The 24,039-nt window shown below is 35.2% G+C and overlaps 1 protein-coding gene across 5 annotated transcripts in view; it reads right to left on the bottom strand.

Annotated features, from left to right (window-relative positions):
• Window positions 1–24,039, bottom strand: part of CUL2 (cullin 2) — a 97,695-nt gene that overhangs the window by 38,730 nt on the left and 34,926 nt on the right. For all 5 annotated transcript variants that reach the window (XM_045874186.3, XM_064591866.1, XM_054507287.2 and 2 more), the window contains 2 exons: window positions 17,744–17,849; window positions 11,996–12,078 (listed from right to left, as the gene is read on the bottom strand). In XM_045874186.3, coding sequence (XP_045730142.1) covers window positions 11,996–12,078; window positions 17,744–17,849 — 189 coding nt within the window. The remainder of the gene's footprint in view (window positions 1–11,995; window positions 12,079–17,743; window positions 17,850–24,039) is intronic.

Below are 24,039 nucleotides of genomic sequence, written 5' to 3'. Positions count from 1 at the left end.
TATGAAAAACCAACAGCTAACATCATATTCAGTGATGAAAAACTGAAAGCTTTTCCTCTAAGATCAGGAACAAGACAAAAATGTCCAGTCTTACAACTTTCATTCAACACAGTACTGGAAGTCCTAGCTGCAGCAATCAAACACAAAAAAGAAAGAAAAGGCATCCAAATTGGTAAGAAAGAAGTAAAAACATCACTATTTGCAGATGACATGATACTAAATACAGAAAACCCTAAAGACTCCACCAAAAAACTATTAGAATAAATGAATTCAGTAAGCTTGCTGGATACAAAATTAATATACAGAAATGCTGTGTTTCTATACACTAATAATAAAGGAGCAGAAAAAAATTTTTTTTAAAATCACACTTAAAATTGCACCAAAAAGAATAAAATGCCTAGGAATAAATTAACCAAGAAGGTGAAAGACCTACACTCTGAAAACTATAAAATATTGATGAAAGGAACTGAAAATGCACAAACAATGCTTGTGAATTGGAAAAATCACTATCATTAAAATGTCCATACTACCCAAAGGAATCTACCAATTGAATGTAATCACTACCAAAATACCAATAGCATTTTTCACAGAACTAGAACAAATAATCCTTACAAATAAAATTTGTATGGAATCACAAAGGACCTTGAATAGCCAAAGCAATCTTGAGAAAGAACAAAGCTCAAGGTATCACAATCCCAGATTTCAAGATATCCTACAAAGCTGTAGTAATCAGGGAGCCTGGGTGGCTCAGTCAGTTAAGCATCTGACTCTTGATTTCAGGCTCAGATCATGATCTCAGGGTCCTCTGATCGAGCCCCACATCAGGCTCCCCACTCAGCGGGGAGTCTACTTATCTCCTTTTCCCTCTACCCTTTCCCCCACTTGCACTCTCTCTCTCCCTCTGAAATAAATGAATAAATCTTAAAAAAAAAAGGGCAGCAGAAATCAAAACAGTATGGTACTGGCACAAAAACAGACACATAGATATATAGAACACAATAGAGAACCCATACTTCTATGGTCAATTAATTAATCTATGTCAAAGGAAGCTAGAATATACAACAGGGAAAAGACAGTCTCTTCAATAAATGGTGTTGGGAAAACTCAACAGCTATATGCAAATTAATGAAATTGGACCAGTTTCTTACACCATACACAAAAATAAACTCAGAATGGATTAAAGATCTAAATGTGAGACCTGAAAGCATAAAATGCTTAAAAGAAAACATAGGTAGCTTTAGCCTTAGCAACAGATTTATGGATATGTCCTTAGGAAAGGGAAACAAAAGCAATAATAAACTATTGGGACTACACCAAAATAAAAAGCTTTTGCACAGCAAAGGAGACCACTAATAAAACAAAAAGGCAACCCAGTGAATGGGAGAAAATATTTGCAAATGGCATCTAATAAGGGGTTAATATCCAGAATACATAAAGAACTTACACAATCAACATCAAAAAAACCAATTTAATTAAGAACTGAACCAAGGACCTGAATAGATATTTTTCCAAAGAGATACAAATGGCCGACAGACACATGAAGAGATGCTCAAATCACTAATCATCAGGGAAATGCAAATCAAAACCACAATGAGATCTCACCTCACACTAGCCAGAATGGCTAGTATCAAAAAGACAAGAACTAGCAAGTGTTGGTGAGGATGTGGAAGGGAACCCCCATGCACTGTTGGTGGGAATGTAAATTGATGCAATCACTGTGGAAAACAGAATGGATGTTCCTCAAAAAAATGAAACACAGAAATATCCTATAATCTAGTAATTCCACTATTTGGGTACTTATCCAGAGAAAATGAAAACACAAATTCACAAAGATATACGTACCCCTGCAATTACTGCAGCATTATTTACTACAGCCAAAAGAGGGAAGCAACCAAAGTATCTGATAGAATGAATGGATAAAGATGCAGTATACATATACAATGGGATATTACTCAGACATTAAAAATGAGATCTTACCATTTGCAACAATGGATGGACCTAGAGGGTATTATGCTAAGTGAAATAAGTCAGACAGAAAAAGACAAATGCTACATGATTTTACTTACATGTATAATCTATAAAACAAAACAACAACAACAAAAAAACGGGCTCTTAAATACAGAGAACAAACTGGTGGCTGCTGGAGGGGATGTGAGTAGGGCGGGGATAGTCAAAACAGGTGAAGAGATTAAGACGTATAAACTTCCAGTTGTAAAAATAAGTAAGTCACGGAAATGAAAAGTATAGCATAGGAAATATAGTCAATAATATTAATAATGTATGGTTACAGATGGTGACTACACTTAATCGTGGTGAGCACTGAGTAATGTATAAAACTGTCAAATCACTATGTTGTACACCAGCAACGAATATAACATAGTATGTCAGCTATACTTCAATAATAGAAAATAAAGGCAAAGGTTAATTTGTAAATGTGAAAAAAAAATTCCTCTTACAAAGAAACTCTAGACCCAGATGGCTTTGCAGGACGTTTTACTAAATACTCCAAAAAATGATCACCCCATGAACATTAAAGAGGGCACGTGACGTAATGAGCACTGGGTGTTATGTAAGACTGATGAGTCACTGAACTCTTCCTCTGAAACTAATAATACAATATATGTTAATTAACTGAATTTAAATTTTTTTTTTTTTAAGATTTTATTTATTTGCGAGAGAGAGAATGAGAGACAGAGAGCATGAGAGGGAGGAGGGTCAGAGGGAGAAGCAGACTCCCTGCTGAGCAGGGAGCCCGATGCGGGACTCGATCCCGGGACTCCGGGATCATGACCTGAGCCGAAGGCAGTTGCCCAACCAACTGAGCCACCCAGGCGCCCCAATTAACTGAATTTAAATAAATCTTAATAAATGATCACCCCAGTTTTATACACTCTTTTACTCAAAAGAAAAAGAGGGAATAGCCCCTAATCCATCCTACAAGGATGAGCTTGATACCAAACCCAAAGACATTATGAGAAAGAATATTTATAGGCCCATTCCATTCATGGATATAGATTCAAAATTCTAAATAAAGTATTATTTAGCAAATCAAATGCAAAAGTTTATAAAAATTATTATAGACAACAACCAATCTGGGTTTTATTCTAGTTATATGAGGATAGTTTAATATTAAAAAATCCATAAATGTAACCTACCACACTAACAGATTAATAGAAAAAAACCATGATCACAATACAAATAGAAATCATTTTATAAAATTCAATACCAAATTCAAATTAATTTCATCATTCTGATAAAGAGTATCTAATAAAAAAACTAGAGGAAGCATCATTTTAAAAGAGGAAATGTTACATGTGTAACCTTTAAAATGAGGAAAGAGACAAAAGATGCTCATTATCCATCACTCGTCTTCAACATTGCTGTGGAGGTCCTGGTCATTGAGGTGTGTGTGTGCGCGCAGCAAGTGTATGTGCACACACACAAAAAGGAAACATAACTATCATTTACAGATTATGATAGCTTACATAGCACAAAAATAAGCACAAATTTTTAGAAATGACACTTTTTTTTCTTGGAGAAGAAGCTAAAAATGATGGAATTTAACTAAGTGGCTGAATGTAAGATTTATATATTAGGAGTACTGTATTTCAATACATGAGCAGAAAACAAATAGAATGGATAATTATACAAACTTTTTGTACCAGTATCAGAGAATATGAAGTATCTTGAAATAAATCAAACAAAATGAATGAAGAACATTTACAAATAAATTTATAAAAACTTATTAGGAGATAATAGGAAGATGTAATAGGAATAACTTAATAGGAAGGTTTAATAAAGATGTAAATTCTCTCCAAACTAACTTATATATTCAACTCAATTTCAATACTGCAGAAAATTTTTTCTAGGTAACTTATAATCACCTTTAAAAAAAAAGATGATTATGACCTATATATGAAAGAGTAAAGGGTCAAATAACAGCAAGAATACTTCTGGCTTATGGAGGGCAAATCTGCCTTACCAGATATCAAGACTTATTATGCTATAATAATAAACACAGTGAGGTATGGGCCCAAGGACAGACAAACAAATGGAACAGAAAAGAGCCCTGATAGGGAACCACACCTCTAGGAAACTTTGGAATCTAACAGGGGTATGATGTTAGAATAGTGGTGAAAGTAGGAAGAGTTCAAAAACAAAACAAAACAAAACAAAAAAAAAAACCCAGGAGCTATGAATTCAATTTTTTTTTCCATTTGTCACTTAATTCTTGCCTTTGTTTATGATTATACAACAGAGAGAGGATGCTAAAGTCATGACTGCTTTGCTGCTGAGTTATAATTTCAGAATAAATAAAACTTTTTCCAATTTAACAAATATTAAGCATAGAGACTTATTTCAGATTACAATTTGCCAAATGATTCTCTTGGGGATAAAGAAGTCCACCATGTAAATTCTAAGGCAGCAATTCTGATCCTATGAATCCATAAACCTTCTAAAAAGTATGTAAAGTTTTGTGTGCATATGTATATTCAGTATCTTTATGGGGGGAGGCTCCAGAGCTTGCATCATCTTCTTAAAGGAATATAAAGATTCCACACAGAAAAAAAATAAATAAAAACCACTGTACTTAAATAAACAAATATTTAGGTACAACCATCATCAGTAGTTACTTGGGAAGAGAAGAAAGTTGCAGCTAAAAGGAAGAAAACTGGGATATTCACATTCTATGTGCCAGTTAAACTTAAAAAATATTATTTTTAATTTTGAAATAATTATAAATTCACAGGAAGTTGCAAACATAATATAGAGTGGTCCTGAAAACGGTCATCTGGTTTTCTCTAGTGGTAACATCTTACATAATTATGATACAACATCAATCACAGGAAATCAACATTGATTCAACCTATAGACCTTATTTAGATTTTTGACCTTATTCAGTTTTTATGCGCAATTATTTGTTTGTATATATGTAATTCTATGCAGTTTTATCACGTATCTAGATTCATGTTACTGCCACTATATTTAAGATATACAACTACTTTATCACCATAAAGCAACTAACTCCCTCATACTACCACTTTATAGTCTCACACCAACCACTAATCTGTTCTAATTTTTAAGAAAAATATATTTTAAGTATTCTTAATACTAATGTAAACTCCCCGGATGCAAGTACATATGTATTTGTGTATATTTAATATATAGGTGTGTAGATATATACATAGACACATCCATATAAATGCATGTACACACACATATATATATATGCACATATACAATCTTAAATGCATGGAGAATTTCTATTAGAAAATACTTTAAATCCTTAATAATGGTTTGCTTCAAATAACAGAACTGAAGGCATCAGGGGAAAAGTGAAAGTCTTTTAATTTATCTTTTTAACTTTCTTTACATTTTTAAGTATGTACAATCAACATATTTTACTTTTATAATTTTTTTGTAGAAAGTTAATGCTTTTAAACATCCCTTGTGTAAGCTTGATTTTCAGTGGCCAGATTTGAGAAACCATAAGTTCACAGTAATGCCCTTTAGAAACTTGTAGAGAATATCTAGGAACCTAGGGATGATTACAGGGAAAGGAAATTGTGAATAAGTTGACAGGAAATCAAACTTGTAATATGCTCTGCTAGATCTGAAAAGATTTTATTCTCTAAGTTTGCTGGAGCTCTTTCCACAAAGAAGTTGTAGGCACACACAATAAAATACTTCTTTGTTAGCAGCAATGGCAATGAGATGCAACTTCAGCAAACTACTGCTAAGAATATGTAATATATGGGTAAGACCACAGACTCAAAGACCAGAATGACCTAACTTCTGATTCTCATTAACCCATATACTAGATATGTGACCTGAGTAAGTTGACTATCCTCTCAAGCCTCATTTTCCCCATTTGTAAAATGAGCCTATGATAATATTCACCATCACATCCCATTATAAGGCTCAGACAAGTTTACCAATGGGGAATACCTACCAAAGCCACTTGTCCTTGTAATGGAAGTTATGATATCTGGCCATATTATCTCAAACGACAATGGATAAATAGATATTAAAGCAAAGCAGTAGAAATACCAAAACTGGAAGTTTGTAGGCATGGAGTCTCTTGCCTTAGCTATTTCAAATTCAAGAAGTCATTTCTACTTATTGAAGTTCAATTTACTTACTTATAAATAAAACTTGCCCTGCCTCCTTAAGATCAAATAAAGAACTGTGTGTAAAATTACTAGAATATTCAAAGCATTATAAAACTAAAGTGTATATAAAAGCTAAAGTACTAGAACTAGGAATGAAAGAAATATTCTGTGAATTTAAAAGATAGGCATAATGGATTTAGAGTTAGCAGAAGCCGTATTTGAATCCCTGGAATTAAGAAGATAGGGGCTGGACTCAAATTAGCTTTGTTAGAGTACCACCACTGACATCTTATTTGTAAAACGGGAATAGAAGTAGTATCAACATCCCAGAGTTATGAGTATTAAATGGGATAATGCAGGTAAAGCTTTTAGAACACTTCTTGGTACAGAGCTCCCATATTTTATTATTATCATTTTTTTCCCATATTTTATTATTATTGTTGTTGTTGTTATGCCTTAGTTTCCTTAGCTGTAAAATGTGGGATAACACCTACTTAATAGAGTACACATGAAAAATAAATGAGATATTAGATTAGTAGGGCATGTCAAATAATACTTTCATGGAAGCTGATTATAACAACAAAATTAAGACAAGTTGGCCTAATATCTGTAACCAAATAACCTCTATGTCTTTTCCAAAATATCCTGTATTGTATTATTTTTTAATTTTTATTATTGTTTTATTACTATTGTACTATTTTTCATATGCAGTTAGATTTTCTTTAATTTCTCATCAAATTCATTTTTAACAAGCTAACAATCACACTTAAGAAGATTTACTAGGTTGGGACAAAACATATTAAAAGAGACATTTAAAAAAACTACATTTAGAAAATTGAAACAGTATTTTCAATAAACTTAATGTAAAATAGCTGAATTCCAAGTCAAGAAACAGTTAATATTTCATAGCAAAATAAATACATTAGAACCTACAAATATTGTTGGGAGTGTTCTTTTAGTTAATTATGGTTTAGTAAAGAACAGAGAAAGAAAAAAAATTTTCCCACCTTCCTCCTTCACTATCCTTTTCTCTCCATCTCCCTATCTTTGGGAAAAAAAAGGGAGAGCGACGGTTTTTTAAAACCAAGTTACTAATTGCTACCATCTACTTTCTACTATTTAGCATTAACATTAAATTCTAAAATATTCCCTTATCCTCTTTGGTGGCTTGTTTTTCTGTTTATTTATTTATTTATTTTTTAATGTTCTATGAGGACCCCATAGAAAGAACAATGCTTTCCTTTTCTCTCCCCTCACATAAAAAAACTCATATTTGGGTATTCTTAAAGAAAGCATTTTCAGATGGAGTGGCCATCATCACAATGCAATTCACTGGTCTATATAATTCCTACAACATCAGTTCCAGTAAAATGAAATTTATTATACACACAGCTGTATGACTGACTTTTAGTGCTTCTGATTCCTCAAAACTGAAGTCTAGTAAGAATTTTTTAGGCCAGGGGCACCTGGGTGGCTCAGTCGGTTGAGCATCTGCTTTCGGCTCAGGTCATGATCCCAGGGTCCTGGGATCGAACCCCGCATTAGGCTCTCTGCTCCGCGGGAAGCCTGCTTCTCCCTCTCCCACTCCCCCTGCTTGTGTTCCCTCTCTCGCTGTCTCTCTCTGTCAAACAAATAAATAAATAAAATCTTAAAAAAAAAAAAAAAAAAGAATTTTTTAGGCCAGAGCTGACCTAAGGATCTTCTATTCTGGACTCCAAAGGAAAACTTAACTCTCTTAAATTCTATTCACACAGCAGTTAGGTAAAGAGTCCACCATGCTGGCCCATGAGTAGAGTGGAAAGCCATTTTCCCACAAACTAACCTCACATATAGACAATTTACAAATTTAACACTGGGGCTAAGAGGTAAACAACTACCTAGAAAAATCTGTGTTCTCAAATAGGTATGTTATCCTTTCAAGATTTAAACTGAGAGAATATTCAATTCAATATTCAATATTCAGTTCAATTCAGCTATGCCCTGGAAGATCCAAAAGGTATCAGGTTTGCAACAACAAATGACAGGTCAATTCATGGAAATCAATGAGAACAAAAACATATCAGTCCAAAACCTATGGGATACTGCAAAGGCAGTCCTAAGGGGGAAATACATAGCCATCCAAGCCTCACTCAAAAAAATCCAGAAGAACCCCAAATTCACCAACTAACTTTACACCTTAAAGAACTAGAGAAAAAGCAACAAACGATGCCTAAGCCACGCATTAGAAGAGAAATAATTAAGATTAGGGCAGAGATCAATGAATTAGAAACCAGAAACACAGTAGATCAGATCAACGAAACTTAGAAGCTAGTTCTTTGAAAGAATTGATAAGATCGATAAACCACTGGCCAGACTTATCCAAAAGAAAAGAGAAAGGACCCAAATTAATAAAATTATGAATGAAAGGGGAGAGATCACGACTAACACCAAGGAAATAGAAACAATTATTAGAAATTATTATCAACAACTATATGCCAAGAAATTGAGCAACCTGGATAAAATGGATGCCTTCCTGGAAACCTATAAACTCCCAAGACTGAAACAGGAAGAAATTGACAACCTGAATAGGCCAATAACCAGTAACGAAATTGAAGCAGTGATCAAAAACCGAGAGTCCAGGGCCTGATGGATTCCCTGGGGAATTCTACCAAACATTCAAAGAAGAAATAATACCTATTCTCCTGAAGCTGTTTCAAAAAACAGAAACAGAAGGAAAGCTTCCAGACTCATTCTATGAGGCCAGCATTACCTTAACCCCCAAACCAGGCAAAGACCCCATCAAAAAGGAGAATTTCAGACCGATATCCCTGATGAATATGGATTCCAAAATCCTCAACAAAATCCTGGCTAATAGGATCCAACAATACATTAAAAGGATCATCCACCACGACCAAGTGGGATTTATCCCCGGGATGCAAGGGTGGTCAACATTCACAAATCAATCAATGTGACAGAACACATTAATAAGAAGAGAGAGAAGAACCATATGGTCTTCTCAAATGATGCAGAAAAAATATCAGACAAAATACAGCATCCTTTCCTGATTAAAACTCTTCAGAGTATAGGGATAGAGGGAACATTCCTCAAGTTCATAAAATCCATCTATGAAAAACCCACAGCGAATATCATCTTCAATGGGGAAAAGCTGAGAGTCTTTCCCTTAAGATCAGGAACACAAAAAGGATGCCCACTCTCGCCACTACTGTTCAACGTAGTACTAGAAATCCTATCAGCAATCAGACAACAAAAAGAAATAAAAGGTATTCAAATTGGCAAAGAAGTCAAACTCTCTCTCTTCACAGTTGACATGATACTTTATGTGGAAAATCCAAAAGACTCCACCCCCAAATTACTAGAACTCATACAGCAATTCAGTAATGTGGCAGGATACAAAATCAATGCACAGAAATCAGTTACTTTCTGATACATTAACAACGCAACTGTAGAAAGAGAAATTAGAGAAACGATTCCATTTACAATAGCACCAAAAACCATAAGATACCTCGGAATAAACCTAACCAAAGAGGTAAAGAATTTATACTCTAGGAACTACAGAACACTCATGAAAGAAATTGAAGAAGACACAAAAAGATGGAAAAACATTCCATGCTCATAGGTCAGAAGAATGAACATTGTTAAAATGTCTATGCTACCCAGAGCAATCTATACCTTCAATGCCATCCTGATCAAAATTCCAATGACATTTTTCAAAGTGCTGGAACAAACAATCCTAAAATTTGTATGGAATCAGAAAAGACCCCGAATCGCCAAGGAAATGTTGAAAAAGAAAAAAAAAGCTGGGGGCATCACGTTGCCCGATTTCAAGCTATATTACAAAGCAGTGATCACCAAGACAACATGGTACTGGCATAAAAACAGACATAGAGACCAATGGAACAGAATAGAGAGCCCAGATATGGACCCTCAACTCTATGGTCAAATAATATTCGACAAAGCAGGAAAAAATATGCAATGGAAAAAAGACCATCTCTTCAATAAATGGTGCTGGGAAAATTGGAGAGCCACATGCAGAAGAATGAAACTCGACCATTCTCTAACACCATTCACAAAGATAAACTCAAAATGGATGAAAGACCTCAGTGTGAGAGAGGAATCCATCAAAATCCTAGAGAACATAGGCAGTAACCTCTTTGACATCGGCCACAGCAACTTCTTTCAAGATATATCTCCAAAGGCTAGTGAAACAAAAGCAAAAATGAACTTTTGGGACTTCATCAAGATAAAAAGCTTCTGCACAGCAAAGGAAACAGTCAACAAAACAAAGAGGCAACCCAGAGAATGGGAGAAGATATTTGCAAATAACACTACAGACAAAGCGCTGATTTCCAAGATCTATAAAGAACTTCTCAAATTCAACACCCAAAAAACAAATAATCAAGTCCAAAAATGGGCAGAAGACATGAACAGATACTTCTCCAAAGAAGACATACAAATGGCTAACAGACACATGAAAAAAATGTTCATTATCATTAGCCATCAGGGAAATCCAAATCAAAACCACTTTGAGATACCACCTTACACCAGTTAGAATGGCAAAAATTGACAAGGCAAGAAACAACAAATGTTGGAGAGGTTGTGGAGAAAGGGGAACCCTCCTACACTGTTGGTGGGAATGCAAGTTGGTACAGCCACTTTGGAAAACAGTGTGGAGGTGCTTCAAAAAATTAAAAATAGAGCTACTCTATGACCCAGCAATTGCACTACTGGGTATTTACCCCAAAGACACAGATGTAGTGAAAAGAAGGGCCATATGCACCCCAATGTTCATAGCAGCAATGTCTGCAATAGCCAAACTGTGGAAAGAGCCAAGATGCCCTTCAACAGATGAATGGATAAAGAAGATGTGGTCCATATATCCAAGGGAATATTACTCAGCCATCAGAAAGGATGAATACCCAACTTTTACATCAACATGGATGGGACTGGAAGAGATTATGCTAAGTGAAATAAGTCAAGCAAAGAAAGTCAATTATCATATGATTTCACTTATTTGTGGAACATTAAGGAATAACATGGAGGACATTAGGAGAAGGAAGGGAAAAATGAAGGGGGGGAAATTGGAGGGAGAGATGAACCATGAGAGACTATGGACTCTAAGAAACAAACTGAGGGTGTTAGAGGGGAAGGGAGTGGGGGGATGGGCTAGCCCAGTAATGGGTATTAAGGAGGGCATGTACTGCATGGAGCACTGGGTGTTATACGAAAACAATGAAGTGTGGATCACTACATCAAAAACTAATGATGTACTGTATGGTGACTAACATAACATAATAAAATAAAATTAAAAAAAAAAAAAAATTTTTTTAGGCCAGAGCTGACCCAGGGATCTTCTATTCTGGACTCCATAGGAAAACTTACTCTCTTAAATTCTATTCACACAGCAATTAGGTAAACTCATGCTGACCCATGAGTAGAGTGGGCAGCCATTTTCCTACAAACTAAGCTCACATACAGACAAGTTACGAATTTAACACTGGAGCTATGAGGTAACCAACTACCTAGAAAAATTTGTATTCTTGAATAGGTATGTTATCCTTTCAAGATTTAAACTGAGAGATTATGTTCAAACAATTCAGCTATGCCCTGGAAGATCCAAGAGGTATCAGGCTTGCAACAACAAATGACAGGTCACTTCCTTCAGGGACTTACTTATTTACTAAGCATATTGGGCTAAAGACCAAAGACCTATCAAAAAAAGATTATAAAACAATTTTAGAATATTGGCATTAAGATGGAAAATGAGACTTGTTTAAGTAAACCAAGGCCTATGTCTAGTTAACAGCCATGCAACTGTACACTATTTGAAACCATTTCAAACAGCAAATTAGAATTGACTCAAGAAGACAAATATCAGTACTCACTTTTTTATTTCTCGGAGCAACATTCGGATAAGGATGGTCTGAAGTGGTTCAACCATCAATTTCCTCCACATATCCAATGCTAGCTGCCAGGAAAAATAAAAATTATCAAGGATGAATTACCTAGTATTTGTTTTTAACATTTATTAAAATGTTAAAAGACTTCTTAAAGTAAAACTACATATCAAGTATTTACAACTAATACTTCAAAAGTCAAATGAAAACTGAATATACATAAAAAAATGGATTTCTAATTTAAATTGAAAATGAGTATCAGATTGTATAAAGAACAGAATTAAGGCTTCAATTAATTGAAATTGAATTGAATTCAACTGAATTAATTGAAAATCTTAAAGAAATAATTGATTTGATTTTTATAAACTATAATTTACTGGTTGTTAATTAAATGCCTGGTATTACGGAAAGGCTGTATAAATGTCAAGACTAAGAGAAACAAAGGAATTATGTTAAAGTGATTTGGCTGTTGGCTGATTTTTAAAATTATAAAACCTCTCATACAAACATAAAAGGTAAGTCAATTAAAAGAATAATAAAATAGACTATCCCTGTATTCACCACCCAGTTTAAGAAACACAACTGCCAGGCGCCTGGGTGGCTCAGTTGGTTAGGCGACTGCCTTCGGCTCAGGTCATGATCCTGGAGTCCCGGGATCGAGTCCCGCATCGGGCTCCCTGCTCAGCAGGGAGTCTGCTTCTCCCTCTGACCGTCCTCCCTCTCATGCTCTCTGTCTCTCATTCTCTCTCTCGCAAATAAATAAAAATCTTAAAAAAAAAAAAAAAAAAAAAAGAAACACAACTTCCCTATTAGTGTTGCTCCAAACGTCCTCCTACTTTCCCCTCAGAGGTTACCACAACCCTGAATTTTGTGTTAAATCATTCCCTTGCCTATAGTTCTATCAAATGTGTACATATCCCCATATTTTTTTTAAATTTTAAGTCCAGTATAGTTAACATACAGTGTTATATTAGTTTCAGATGTACAATATAGTGATTCAGCAGTTCTACGTATTACTCAGTGCTCATCAAGATAAATGTACTCTTAATCCCCTTCACCTACTTCACCCATCCCCTCACCCACCTCCCCTCTGGTAACCATCAGTTTGTTCTCTATAGTTAAGTCTGTTTATTTTGTTTGTTTTTTCTCTGACTTATTTCACTTGGCATTATACTCTCTAGATCTATCCATGTTGTTGCAAATGACAAGATTTCATTCTTTTTTATGGCTGAGTAATATTCCTTCGTATATATAGACCACATCTTCTTTATCCATATATCTATCAATGGACACTGGGGCTAATTCCATAATTTGGCTACTGTAAATAATGTCGCAATATACACAGGGGTGCATATGTCTTTTTAAATTTGTGTTTTCATTTTCCTTGGTTAAATACCCAGTAGTGGAATTACTAATTATAGGATATTTCTGTTTTTCATTTTTTGAGGAACCCATTCTGTTCTCCACAGTGATTGCATCAATTTACATTCCCACCAACAGTGCATGGGGGTTCCCTTCCACATCCTCACCAACACTTGCTAGTTCTTGTCTTTTTGATATTAGCCATTCTGACTAGTGTGAGGTGAGATCTCATTGTGGTTTTGATTTGCATTTCCCTGATGATTAGTGATTTGAGCATCTCTTCATGTGTCTGTCGGCCATTTGTATCTCTTCTTTGGAAAAATATCTATTCAGGTCCTTGCTTCATTTCTTAATTAAATTGCTTAGTTTTTTTGATGTTGATTGTGTAAGTTCTTTATGTATTCTGGATATTAACCCCTTATTAGATGCCATTTGCAAATATTTTCTTCCATTCACTGGGTTGCCTTTTGTTTTGTTGATGGTCTCCTTTGCTGTGCAAAAGCTTTTTTATTTTGGTGTAGTCCCAATAGTTTATTATTGCTTTTGTTTCCCTTGCCTGAGGAAACATATCCATAAATATGTTGCTAAGAATGATGTCCAAGGGAATACTACTTATGTTTTCTTTTAGGCATTAATTAAATTGTTCAGGTCTCATGTTTAGATCTTTAACCCACTTTATTTTTGTGTATGGTATAAAAAAGGGGTTGTTCCATTCATCTGCATGTAGCTGTGCAGTTTTCCCAACACCATTTATTAAAGAGACTCTTTTCTCCATTGCATATTCTAGCCCCCTTTGTCATAGATTAATTGACCATAGAAGTGTGGGTTTGTATGCATGGGTCTTTTATCCTGTTCCACTGATCTATGGAACAGGATATTTCTGTGTTAGTACCATTCTGTTTTGATTACTACAGCTATGTAAGATAGTTTAAAATCTGGGATTATGATACCTTCAGTTCTGTTCTTTCTCAAGATTGCTTTGGCTAGGGGCGCCTGGATGGCTCAGTCATTAAGTGTCTGCCTTCGGCTCAGGTCATGATCCCAGGGTCCTGGGATCAAGCCCTGCATCGGGCTCCCTGCTTGGCTAGAAGCCTGCTTCTACCTCTCCCACTCCCCCTGCTTGTGTTCCCTCTCTGTCAAATAAATAAATAAAATCTTAAAAAAAAAAAGATTGCTTTGGCTATTTGGGGTCTTTGGTGGTTCTATACAAATTTTAGGATTATTTGTTCTAGTTCTGTGAAAAATGCTATTGGTATTTTGATAGGGATTACACTGAATTTGTAGATTGTTTTGGTAAATCCTTGTGGTTTTAACTGGCATCTTCTTGTGTGAGGCTGGGCATCTTTTTGTATGTTTATTGTACATCTTAAGTTTTTTTCTGTGAAATGCCAATTCATCTCTTTTGCCCACAGTTCCATAGTATTTATCTTGTTCTTAATAAAAACTAGAAGTTTTTTATATATTGTAGAAATTAATCCCTTGACAGTTTTATATATTGCAGTCATAGTTTGTGACTTAACTTTTGAGTTCCTTTATAGTGTTTTTTTAGTAAAAATACATTATACTTTAATGTCTCAAAGTTATCAATCTTTTCCTTTATTGTTTGTATTTTTCTTGTCTTTTAAGAACTTCCTTACTCTAATGTCAGGGATATGTGTGCTCTTATATTGCCATCCAAAAGTTTTCAAGTCTTGCCTTTCATATTTAAACTCCAATATATTTTTCCCATAAAGAGTACAAATTATTCCAGTATCAAAAATTGATTGCTCCTCTGTTTCCAATATAAATGCATCTACACAGCCATTATTCTGGTTTTAGCCTCTCTATTCTATTTCCCTGGGGTAACTTTATCCTATTTCAAATAAGTAAAAGCATCCACCATCCCACAAGGACCATTCTTCAAGTTTTCCCTTATTTTTTGCTTTTTAAATAGCACAAACAGGGGAAAAGGGTGATAAAGAAAATGAGATGTTATAAGCTATGACAGGAGAACAAACTATGAAGCCTTTTGAAAGCAAGCTGGAGGAGCTATCAAAATTCAGGGTGTGCTTAGACCCAGAAAACCCACTCTAAGAAAATGTCTGTGTACAAAGAGATATATACATAAATGTTAACTCCCTAAATGTAAGATCTGTGTCTACTTTGTTCACTACTGTATTCTTAGTATATAGAAAAGTGCCTGGCACACAGAGGGGTTCAAAAAATTTTTAATAAATGAATAAATGAACAATGATATTCACAGCAGAATTGTTCATAACAACAAAGAACTAAAAACTAAGGAGAATAGTTTAATAAATGATTAATAAATTATTCTATATCCGTATTATAGAATACTAAGCTCTCACAAAAATAAACTTATGTGCAAAGAACTAGACACATTAACCAAAAAACAAAACAAAACAAGCAAGAAATACAAGTTGCAAGATATATGGTATGCTATCATTATGGTACATATGATATGATACCATTAATGTTTAAAATACAAAATTAAACCATCATGTGCATAGTATAAGTATTCATATGCAAATGCACAGGTAAAATTCAAGCAAGACATATTGTTTATGGTGACTTCCTCTGGGAGGAAGAGTGAGCTTGATGGTGTTGGTGATAAGGGACAATTATTAAAATATTCACTAATAGTCCTACGAACTAAAGCAACTACTATTTCCCACTAATCTGTTACTCTACATCCTTTTTCCCCTATAGTTTTATTTCTATTAAACATATAATGTGTCCAGATTTTTTCATGAAATATTTTCCCCTTTATTAAAGTTTCTATGAACTATTTTCTACTACTAATTTATCTCTTTGCCTTCGTAACAAAATCATACTGTACATATTCATCTATGTATAGTTTTTACTGTTGGATATTAGACATTTAGATGGTCTACCCATTAGTCACCCTTATTAACAATAATTATTTATTTTGGTGTAGTCCCAATAGTTTATTATTGCTTTTTAGGCATTAATTAAATTGTTCAGATCTCATGTTTAGATCTTTAACCCACTTTAAGTTTATTTTTGTATATGGTATAAGAAAGGGGTTGTTCAATAATATTTAATTTTTAAAGATTTTATTTATTTATTTGACACAGAGAGAGAGTGTGAGTATAATAAGCAGGAGGAGCAGCAGGCAGAGAGAGAGGGAGAAGCAGGCTCCCCGCTGAGCAGGGAGCCAGATGCGGGGCTCAATCCCAGGACCCTGGGATCATGACCTGAGCCGAAGGCAGACGCTTAACGACTGAGCCACCCAGGCGCCCCACAAGGAACACTTTTAAATATTTGAACTTTTTTCCTGTTATTTATTATTTTCACAGTACAGATTACCAGACATGGGATTATCTGGTTAACAGATATTACGCATTTTAAAGTCTACTGAAAGACAACGACAAATTTCTTTCCAAAAGGATTATTCTAAATAAAATTTCTACTAATGCCGCATCTTAGCTGTTTATTTCTTTCATTAACACTCACCACAATTTCACATTAATTTCTATTCTTATTTGGCATTGCTTCCCCATGAGGACAGAGACCTTCTGTCTGTTCACCATTGTATCACCAGTACCTGGCTACTCAATAAATACATATTACATGAATAAACAAACATTGTACTGGAGTATTTCTTTCACAGTGAATATATGCTTTATGTAATTTTCCATATTTAAATTTGTACTGTACCTCAAGAATCTGAAAGAACTACTAATCTCCACACTTCATTGTTTTACTCTGAACTTCTTTAATTACTTTTTAAAGTTAAATTTGTTATATCCATAAATCTGTATATCCTCTCTTTTAGGATCTCTTTTAAGCCTATGACCTTTGCACTTTATTTTTTTTAAAGAGAAGGAGCATGCATGCACATTAGGTGGGGGGAGGGGCCGAAGGAGAGGGAGCAAGAGAAAGAATCCTATGCAGGCTCCATACCCAGCATAGAGCCCGACACAGGGCTCAACCCCACAATCCTGAGATCACGACCTAAGCTGAAATCAAGAGTCGGATGCTCACCCAGGCGCCTTGACTTTTGCACTTTTTAACTACAAGAATCTCAAGAATATTTTCTGAATACTCTCAGAAAGTATTTTCCTAAAGACTTTTTATGAGCTTTTTCACATAGTGGAACTATTAACCGTCATTTATTCATCCATCATTAATTTAATTATTAAAATAATACTAATCATATCTCTTCTGTTATCTATGTGAAGATTCTTAGGAAATCACTGCAGTGTTTTATTAACTTAACATTTAGGATGTTTTAAATCTTGACAATGTTAAGATAGTCAACATGGTGTCCTTAAAAAAAAGACAGTGAATCAAATTCCCTCAATATATATAAAAACACTCTCATGTTTGCCAGTCATTTAAAGAATTTCCTACCTCTCCTATTTCCATAAGTGGTTCATTCATATCTACACCACCATAGCCATACTGAAGGTCAGCTTCTGTCAATTTATTCTTTTTAATAAACTGGGTGTTGAGATACCTGAAAAACAAATATAGTACCATTGGACACTATGTTAAAATCAGCAGGAAAACAAATAACTTGCAACTTGAAAATAATAATTTTAGGGTTATAAATCAACTACAGAAGAGTGTGGTAATATATCCAAAGAAATTCTGCAGAAGTTAGAAATATAATTTAAAAGGATCAAAGGTATCAGCCGAAGGCTTTAAGAGCAAAAGAATAACCTCTAGAGTAGGGGGAAAAAACCCTATTACCTCAGTCTCACTTTAAAAAACTCAAGGGTTTTGCTCTAAAAATTTCCAGTACTCATATAGCCCAACAGCTCCTACCCAAGGAGCTTCTACAATCCTTCTACAATATAATTTGCTCATTCCCAGATTCTTCTTAGAAAGTCAGGATAAGTTCACTTTGCAAAGAATTAAACCAAGAAATAGTTAAACGATAAAACTCAGGTCAGTCCTTCAATTTATATCTATCACCAGGAAAAGATGTAACTTTTCATTTTTAAACAACAACAAAAAGAGATTAGATTAGTAGGTACTATTATAGACAGTAAGAAGTATGGGCAAAACTGACTAATGTAAGATCACTTTGTCTACCAGAGGAAAACAGCTTTATAATGTTTTGACATATTCTAAGCTAATAACTGTAATGAACTCTACAAATTACTGAGATGAATATAGATTTCTTTAAAGTAAATAAAATGTGTAGGAAGGGCTCAAAATATTCTAGCACTCACTTTTCACAATCTTAGATTTCACTATAATGCCTATAATGCTCACCACCTAAAAGTACTGACTTGAAAGGTTCTGCCATGTGTAAATAGCTATAGACAACACAAATAGGCAAAAGCCACGAAATCTCTATAGCAAAACACACTTTCTAGTGTTCACTGCATCAAAATGAAAAGTCCACTTCACGTTTGCAGACAAATGAAATTGAAAACAAAGACAACAAAAATTTCAACTGCATTACTCCACCAACAACTCTAGGAGACAATGAAAAACACAATTCCTGGAATTAACTCCAAAGCTGTACAGATAAACCATTTACAAAAGTTGCACTCCCACACTAACTACAAGCCTCTAGACTCCAAGGCTTAAAACCTTGGTACTCTCTTTGACATTTTAGTCTCCTCTACCCATATGTTAAAATGTCCTATTATATTTTTCCTTCAAAATGCCATTTCACCCTTCCTTCCATTCTCTCTAGTAGTATATCCACCTAATTTCATGCTGGCTTTTCAACCATGCCTTCCAATTGAAGAAAAGGGAATAGGACCGAGAGAGACAGAAGAAAGAGGTAGAAAGAGAACATCTGGGAGATCTGGACTGAAATAGGATATATAAAGTGGAGAGATCTTTTAACCTCTGGCCTCTGTCATCAGGCTCAAACACACTTCTCTCAGGCCTGATCTGATACCAATCCAAATGAACTTTAACTTCCCATCCCATTAAAGTAATTAAACGCAACTGTTTTATATTTTTCACGGTACTTACTACTTTGTGAAATAATTCAATTCTTTTATTTGCTTACTTGCTCCGTACATCTGTTGCCTCTCTAGAATATAAGAACTACAAAGCAAGGACCTTGCTTACACAGCATCCAGAACCAGCAGCAGGTAAATATGAAGTCCTCAAAAAATACTTCCTTGATGAACTACTGAATACATAAATGGATAGCATTCCAGACAGCAGGGAGAGCAAAAGCTAATATTAGAATACAAACTTAGAAAAGCAGCCTGGAGCCAGATCATAAAAGCCACAAATGCCAGGAAATAAAAGTAATCACTAACGTTTACGGAACTCGTGTCATGTGTCAGGCATACCCCTAAGCATTTTATGTGGCTGAATACTATGAAGTAGATATGTGTGATACTACTATGACCCTCCTTTTATATGTAAGAAAACTGCAGCTTAGAGAGCTTAAAGAACTCGCCAATGGTCAATCTGCTAGTGGGTGACAGAGCTGGCACAGAAATTTCACAAGTTCTCCCTCTCTCATTCAACAAGTATTGACCAAGTGTGGACTCCAAATCAGGCAGTGTGCCAGGCCCCAGGGACAGAAAGATGAAAAACAAAAATGTGGGCTTCCTGCACAGAGTTTACAAATCTGGTAGAATATACAAACATAAACAAATACAATATTTCAACAGTAACATGTGCTCCCTGAGTAGTGGGAATTTAATTGTCGTATCTTTACCATTTATATGTGCCTTCCTATATGGATCCTTTGCACCAAACCAGTTTCTTTTTTTGGTCTGTGGTACCATGGCCATTCCAGTAATCCCACTAAAAGATTAGAAACATTTATCTCTCATCCTTCCATTTTACTCCTTTAATCAGCTGCTCTTCACGTCCTCCTAAACTACTACTCATCCTCTCCCATTAGTTTCCTTCTCTCTTCCAATGCCTTTTGTTTAATCTCTGCTTCGATCATGTGCAACACTCCCATGACTGGTCTCTATTTCCTGTTTCCACCATCTCTAATTCATCTAAAATTTATTCACCTATTCAGAGTACTAAGTAGCTCCTTTATACCTATAGAGTTAAGTATAAACTTCTTAGGATAGTGGTTTGTTAATGCTGAACAAGCAGCTGCTAGATCTGCAGAGGTCTGGAATCACTGTTCCGTTTCAAAGATCTATATGTATATTCTTGAGCCAGCATACTGCTTTAGTGGAGCTTTATGTTTTATATCTGATAGGACAAGTCACTATTCTCTTTACCTCATGGAATAAAACTTGAACTTACGTTAACTGTATCTTTCTCATTCCAGATTTCTACTCCTGATGTTAAGTTTAAGCTTGATAGACAAGCTTTTAAAATAATTTAAAGATATAACTTAAAATGTAAACAGTGCAATTTTTCATTTTGATGTGGATACAATTCTTAACTTCTAAGTCATTGGAGTATTTTACAGTCAATTTTATTCATCACACATTTGTTTTTAAATAAAGACATATGTTCTAGGAAATCATAAAAGAATCAGGTCCCAATAATTTCTTAGAATATTTTATACTCTACCACACAGGCAATACCTGGCTGTTCTGCTCACATATAATGCAATAGTTTTTATAATTTTTATAATGTTTTTATAATTTATTTCACCAACAAAGTGTTTAATAAGTATCCTTTGCTTACCTGGAATATTAGCACTGACACAATTAAAAATAGTACTTGACAATAATGAATAGCCAAAATTTTGAAGCCTCAGAGAAACCAAGCATTTCAATCTGTCTTAGGAAATTCCATTACAAAAATTGTTCTCATGCTAATACCTACTGGATTTCAAGAGTTGTTAGTTCCCCAGCTAATATCTTACGTACTACACTTCAAGAGCCAGCAGGGTCTAAAGAGATATGTAGTACTGGGAAACGTGACGCAGGAATATCATTATTTTCTTTGAAGTCAGAATCCTTAAATTACCTATGCTAATGCATATCCATCGTATAAATCAATCAGAATAAAGAAGAGGCTAGAAATTACTTCATAAAAGTGTTAAAAAATACTTTTAAAACAAAACTAATTTTTCCTTTATATTTCTTTACACAGATTTCCTTATAGAGTATGACTAAAAGTGATTAGCTAGCCTGGATAACCTCAGTACCCCACAATTAAAAACTATCATTAAGCAGTTTTCATCTAATTATTGCCTCTTTGAAAAGGATTTTACCATCTATTCTACCAATATAATTAAATAAATGATGATCAGCCACATGATGCCAACATCCCAGTGGTCAAATAAAATTCTCTATAAGTGAATCCCATGAGCCATTAGTTCTAAGTCTTTGCTACAGACAGTGGAAGGTTACTACGTGATTTCAGAGAGTGATCAGATGTGCATGTTAGAAAAAAATAGGGCGCCTGGGTGGCTCAGTTGGTTAAGCGACTGCCTTCAGCTCAGGTCATGATCCTGGAGTCCCGGGATCGAGTCCCACATCGGGCTCCCTGCTCGGTGGGGAGTCTGCTTCTCCCTCTGACCCTCCCCCCTCTCATGTGCTCTCTCTCATTCTCTCTCATGCAAATAAATAAATAAAATATTAAAAAAAAAAAAAAAGAAAAAAATAACATGAATTCAGTAAATAGAATAAATTTAAACTCAAAGGCCAGAAGACTGGTTACAGGGACTTTATCATTAATAGTTCGGGTGAGAAACGATAAAAAGCTTGCAATGCAAAGGAAATAATGAATTTAAGAGACATCTGGAGGACCTGACCAATAGGGATCAGGTAGAGAGGACAACCGTAAGTGAAGAAAGGATAAGTGAGACTTCTGGCATCTATGTCTGGATATACAGTATTACTACCAATTAAAATTAGTAATACTGGGGCGCCTGGGTGGCTCAATTGGTTAAGTGTCTGACTCTTGATCTCAGCTTGGGTCTGAATCTCAGGGTCGTGAGTTCAAGCCTTGCACTGGACACCATGCTGGGCATGGAACCTACTTTAAAAAAATAAATAAATAAATAATAAAAATAACACTGGGGACAGTGTGTATGTAAAAGATAACAAGCTCAGTTTTGAAATCTGCAGTACTACAATGTACCCATGGAATACCCTGAAGGTATAGGCAGGCTAGGTAAAAAAATACTCCTCTGAAACTCAGATCACCTGGGATAAACACATATTTTGGTGGTTAGCAACATATAGGTTGTAGCTAAAACCAGGAGTAACTGAAATCATTTTAGAAAGAATGCATAGTGTAAGATAAGGGATGAGAACAGAATCTATCTAAATGACTAAAAGAGTGTATCTAGAATGAGACTAAAGTAGAATGAAGAAGTGAAATAGGTTTAATTGGGCTGATCTGGGTTTAAATTGTGATTTTTTTTTGTAGCTGAGTGACCTTGAGCAAAGTCTTAAATGACCTCTCGGAGAGCCTAGTTTCCTCAACTGCAAATTTGGAGACACCAACTACCTCATATGGTTTATATACACACATATATTTGTGTATATAGCATATATATTTAATAAAACTTCACTAACAGTACCAATTTATTATTAATATTAGTATTAATTTAAATAGTACCAAATTACTGATTTTGATGCAGGAGAACATAGAAAACTAAAAAAAAAAAGAGAAAGAAAGAAAGCCAATTTAAATCTTTACTAAAATGTCTCAGCTCAAGAGGGAACCCACTGTACACAGCATACTGTACTGGCATATATTCTAAATACTCTCTTAAGTCATCTATATACCAGTGGCCCAAGCATGTGGCCAAAGGCATGCATGTGCTCTCACACTTATCCTTAAAATTCCTCTAATTCTCCTCCACAATTTAGCTAGGGAATTCTTTTTTTTTTTTTTAAAGATTTTATTTATTTGACAGAGAGAGACACAGCGAGAGAGGGAACATAAGCAAGGGGAGAGGGTGAGGGAGAAGCAGGCTTCCCGCGGAGCAGGGAGCCTGATGTGGGACTCGATCCCAGGAACCTGGGATCATGACCTGAGCCGAAGGCAGACGCTTAACGACTGAGCCACCCAGGCACCCTAGCTTGGGAATTCTTAAAAGTTCTATTCATGACTATCTTACTTTGGTGGACGAGGGAAAAAAAAAACAACCATGAAATGTCAGGATGTTTTATGTATGGCAAACATTTTTATAAAAGCCAAAGCCACGGTAAACCTTGTGCTTGTCAGCAACTGCTGGCTTCTGATCTTATTACATTTGGCTCTTCTAAGAAGAAATAAAAGCTAATGGAGGTTGGAATAAGCTCCAGTTTCTAACAGAGGCAACTTACAGTAAGTAAACTCCAGTGTTGTTATAAAAACCTACAGGAACATGAACCAGCGACAAAGGACAAACACGCCAAGAGAACCAAGCCCTGGCTTCAGTGTGGTAGTCCAGCAATGCATGGAATAACTGTACAGATAATACTCTGACACCCAGCTTCACTCCTCAGTTTCTCACTGGGGAGAAGTAAGGAGTTTCTCCCCAGTGAGAAACTGAGGCAGGGATCCATCTCTGCCCATGCCACAATGCATAGGCCAAAATTATCCTCCATCGCAGGCCACAACCATTTCAAGAGCAGACACTCTCATTCCAAGTGTCAAAGGCCCAGGTGACTTAATGACACTATTCCTTATTTATCCACTATTCTTCGGTAAATAGGTTTCTGCCTTATGTACCCAGGAATTTATTTCCATTGTCTATGTGAATGGGTTAGAAAGGATCAGCGCAGAGTACCACAGGAACATGCAGGAGG

This window comes from Mirounga angustirostris, unplaced genomic scaffold (assembly GCF_029215605.1).
Source record: "Mirounga angustirostris isolate CCGP_5_RB_7025 unplaced genomic scaffold, mMirAng1.0.hap1 SCAF_5, whole genome shotgun sequence".
Lineage (NCBI taxonomy): Eukaryota > Metazoa > Chordata > Mammalia > Carnivora > Phocidae > Mirounga > Mirounga angustirostris.
Note: the sequence above shows the minus strand (reverse complement) of the source record. Positions and strands in the feature narration are given on the sequence as shown.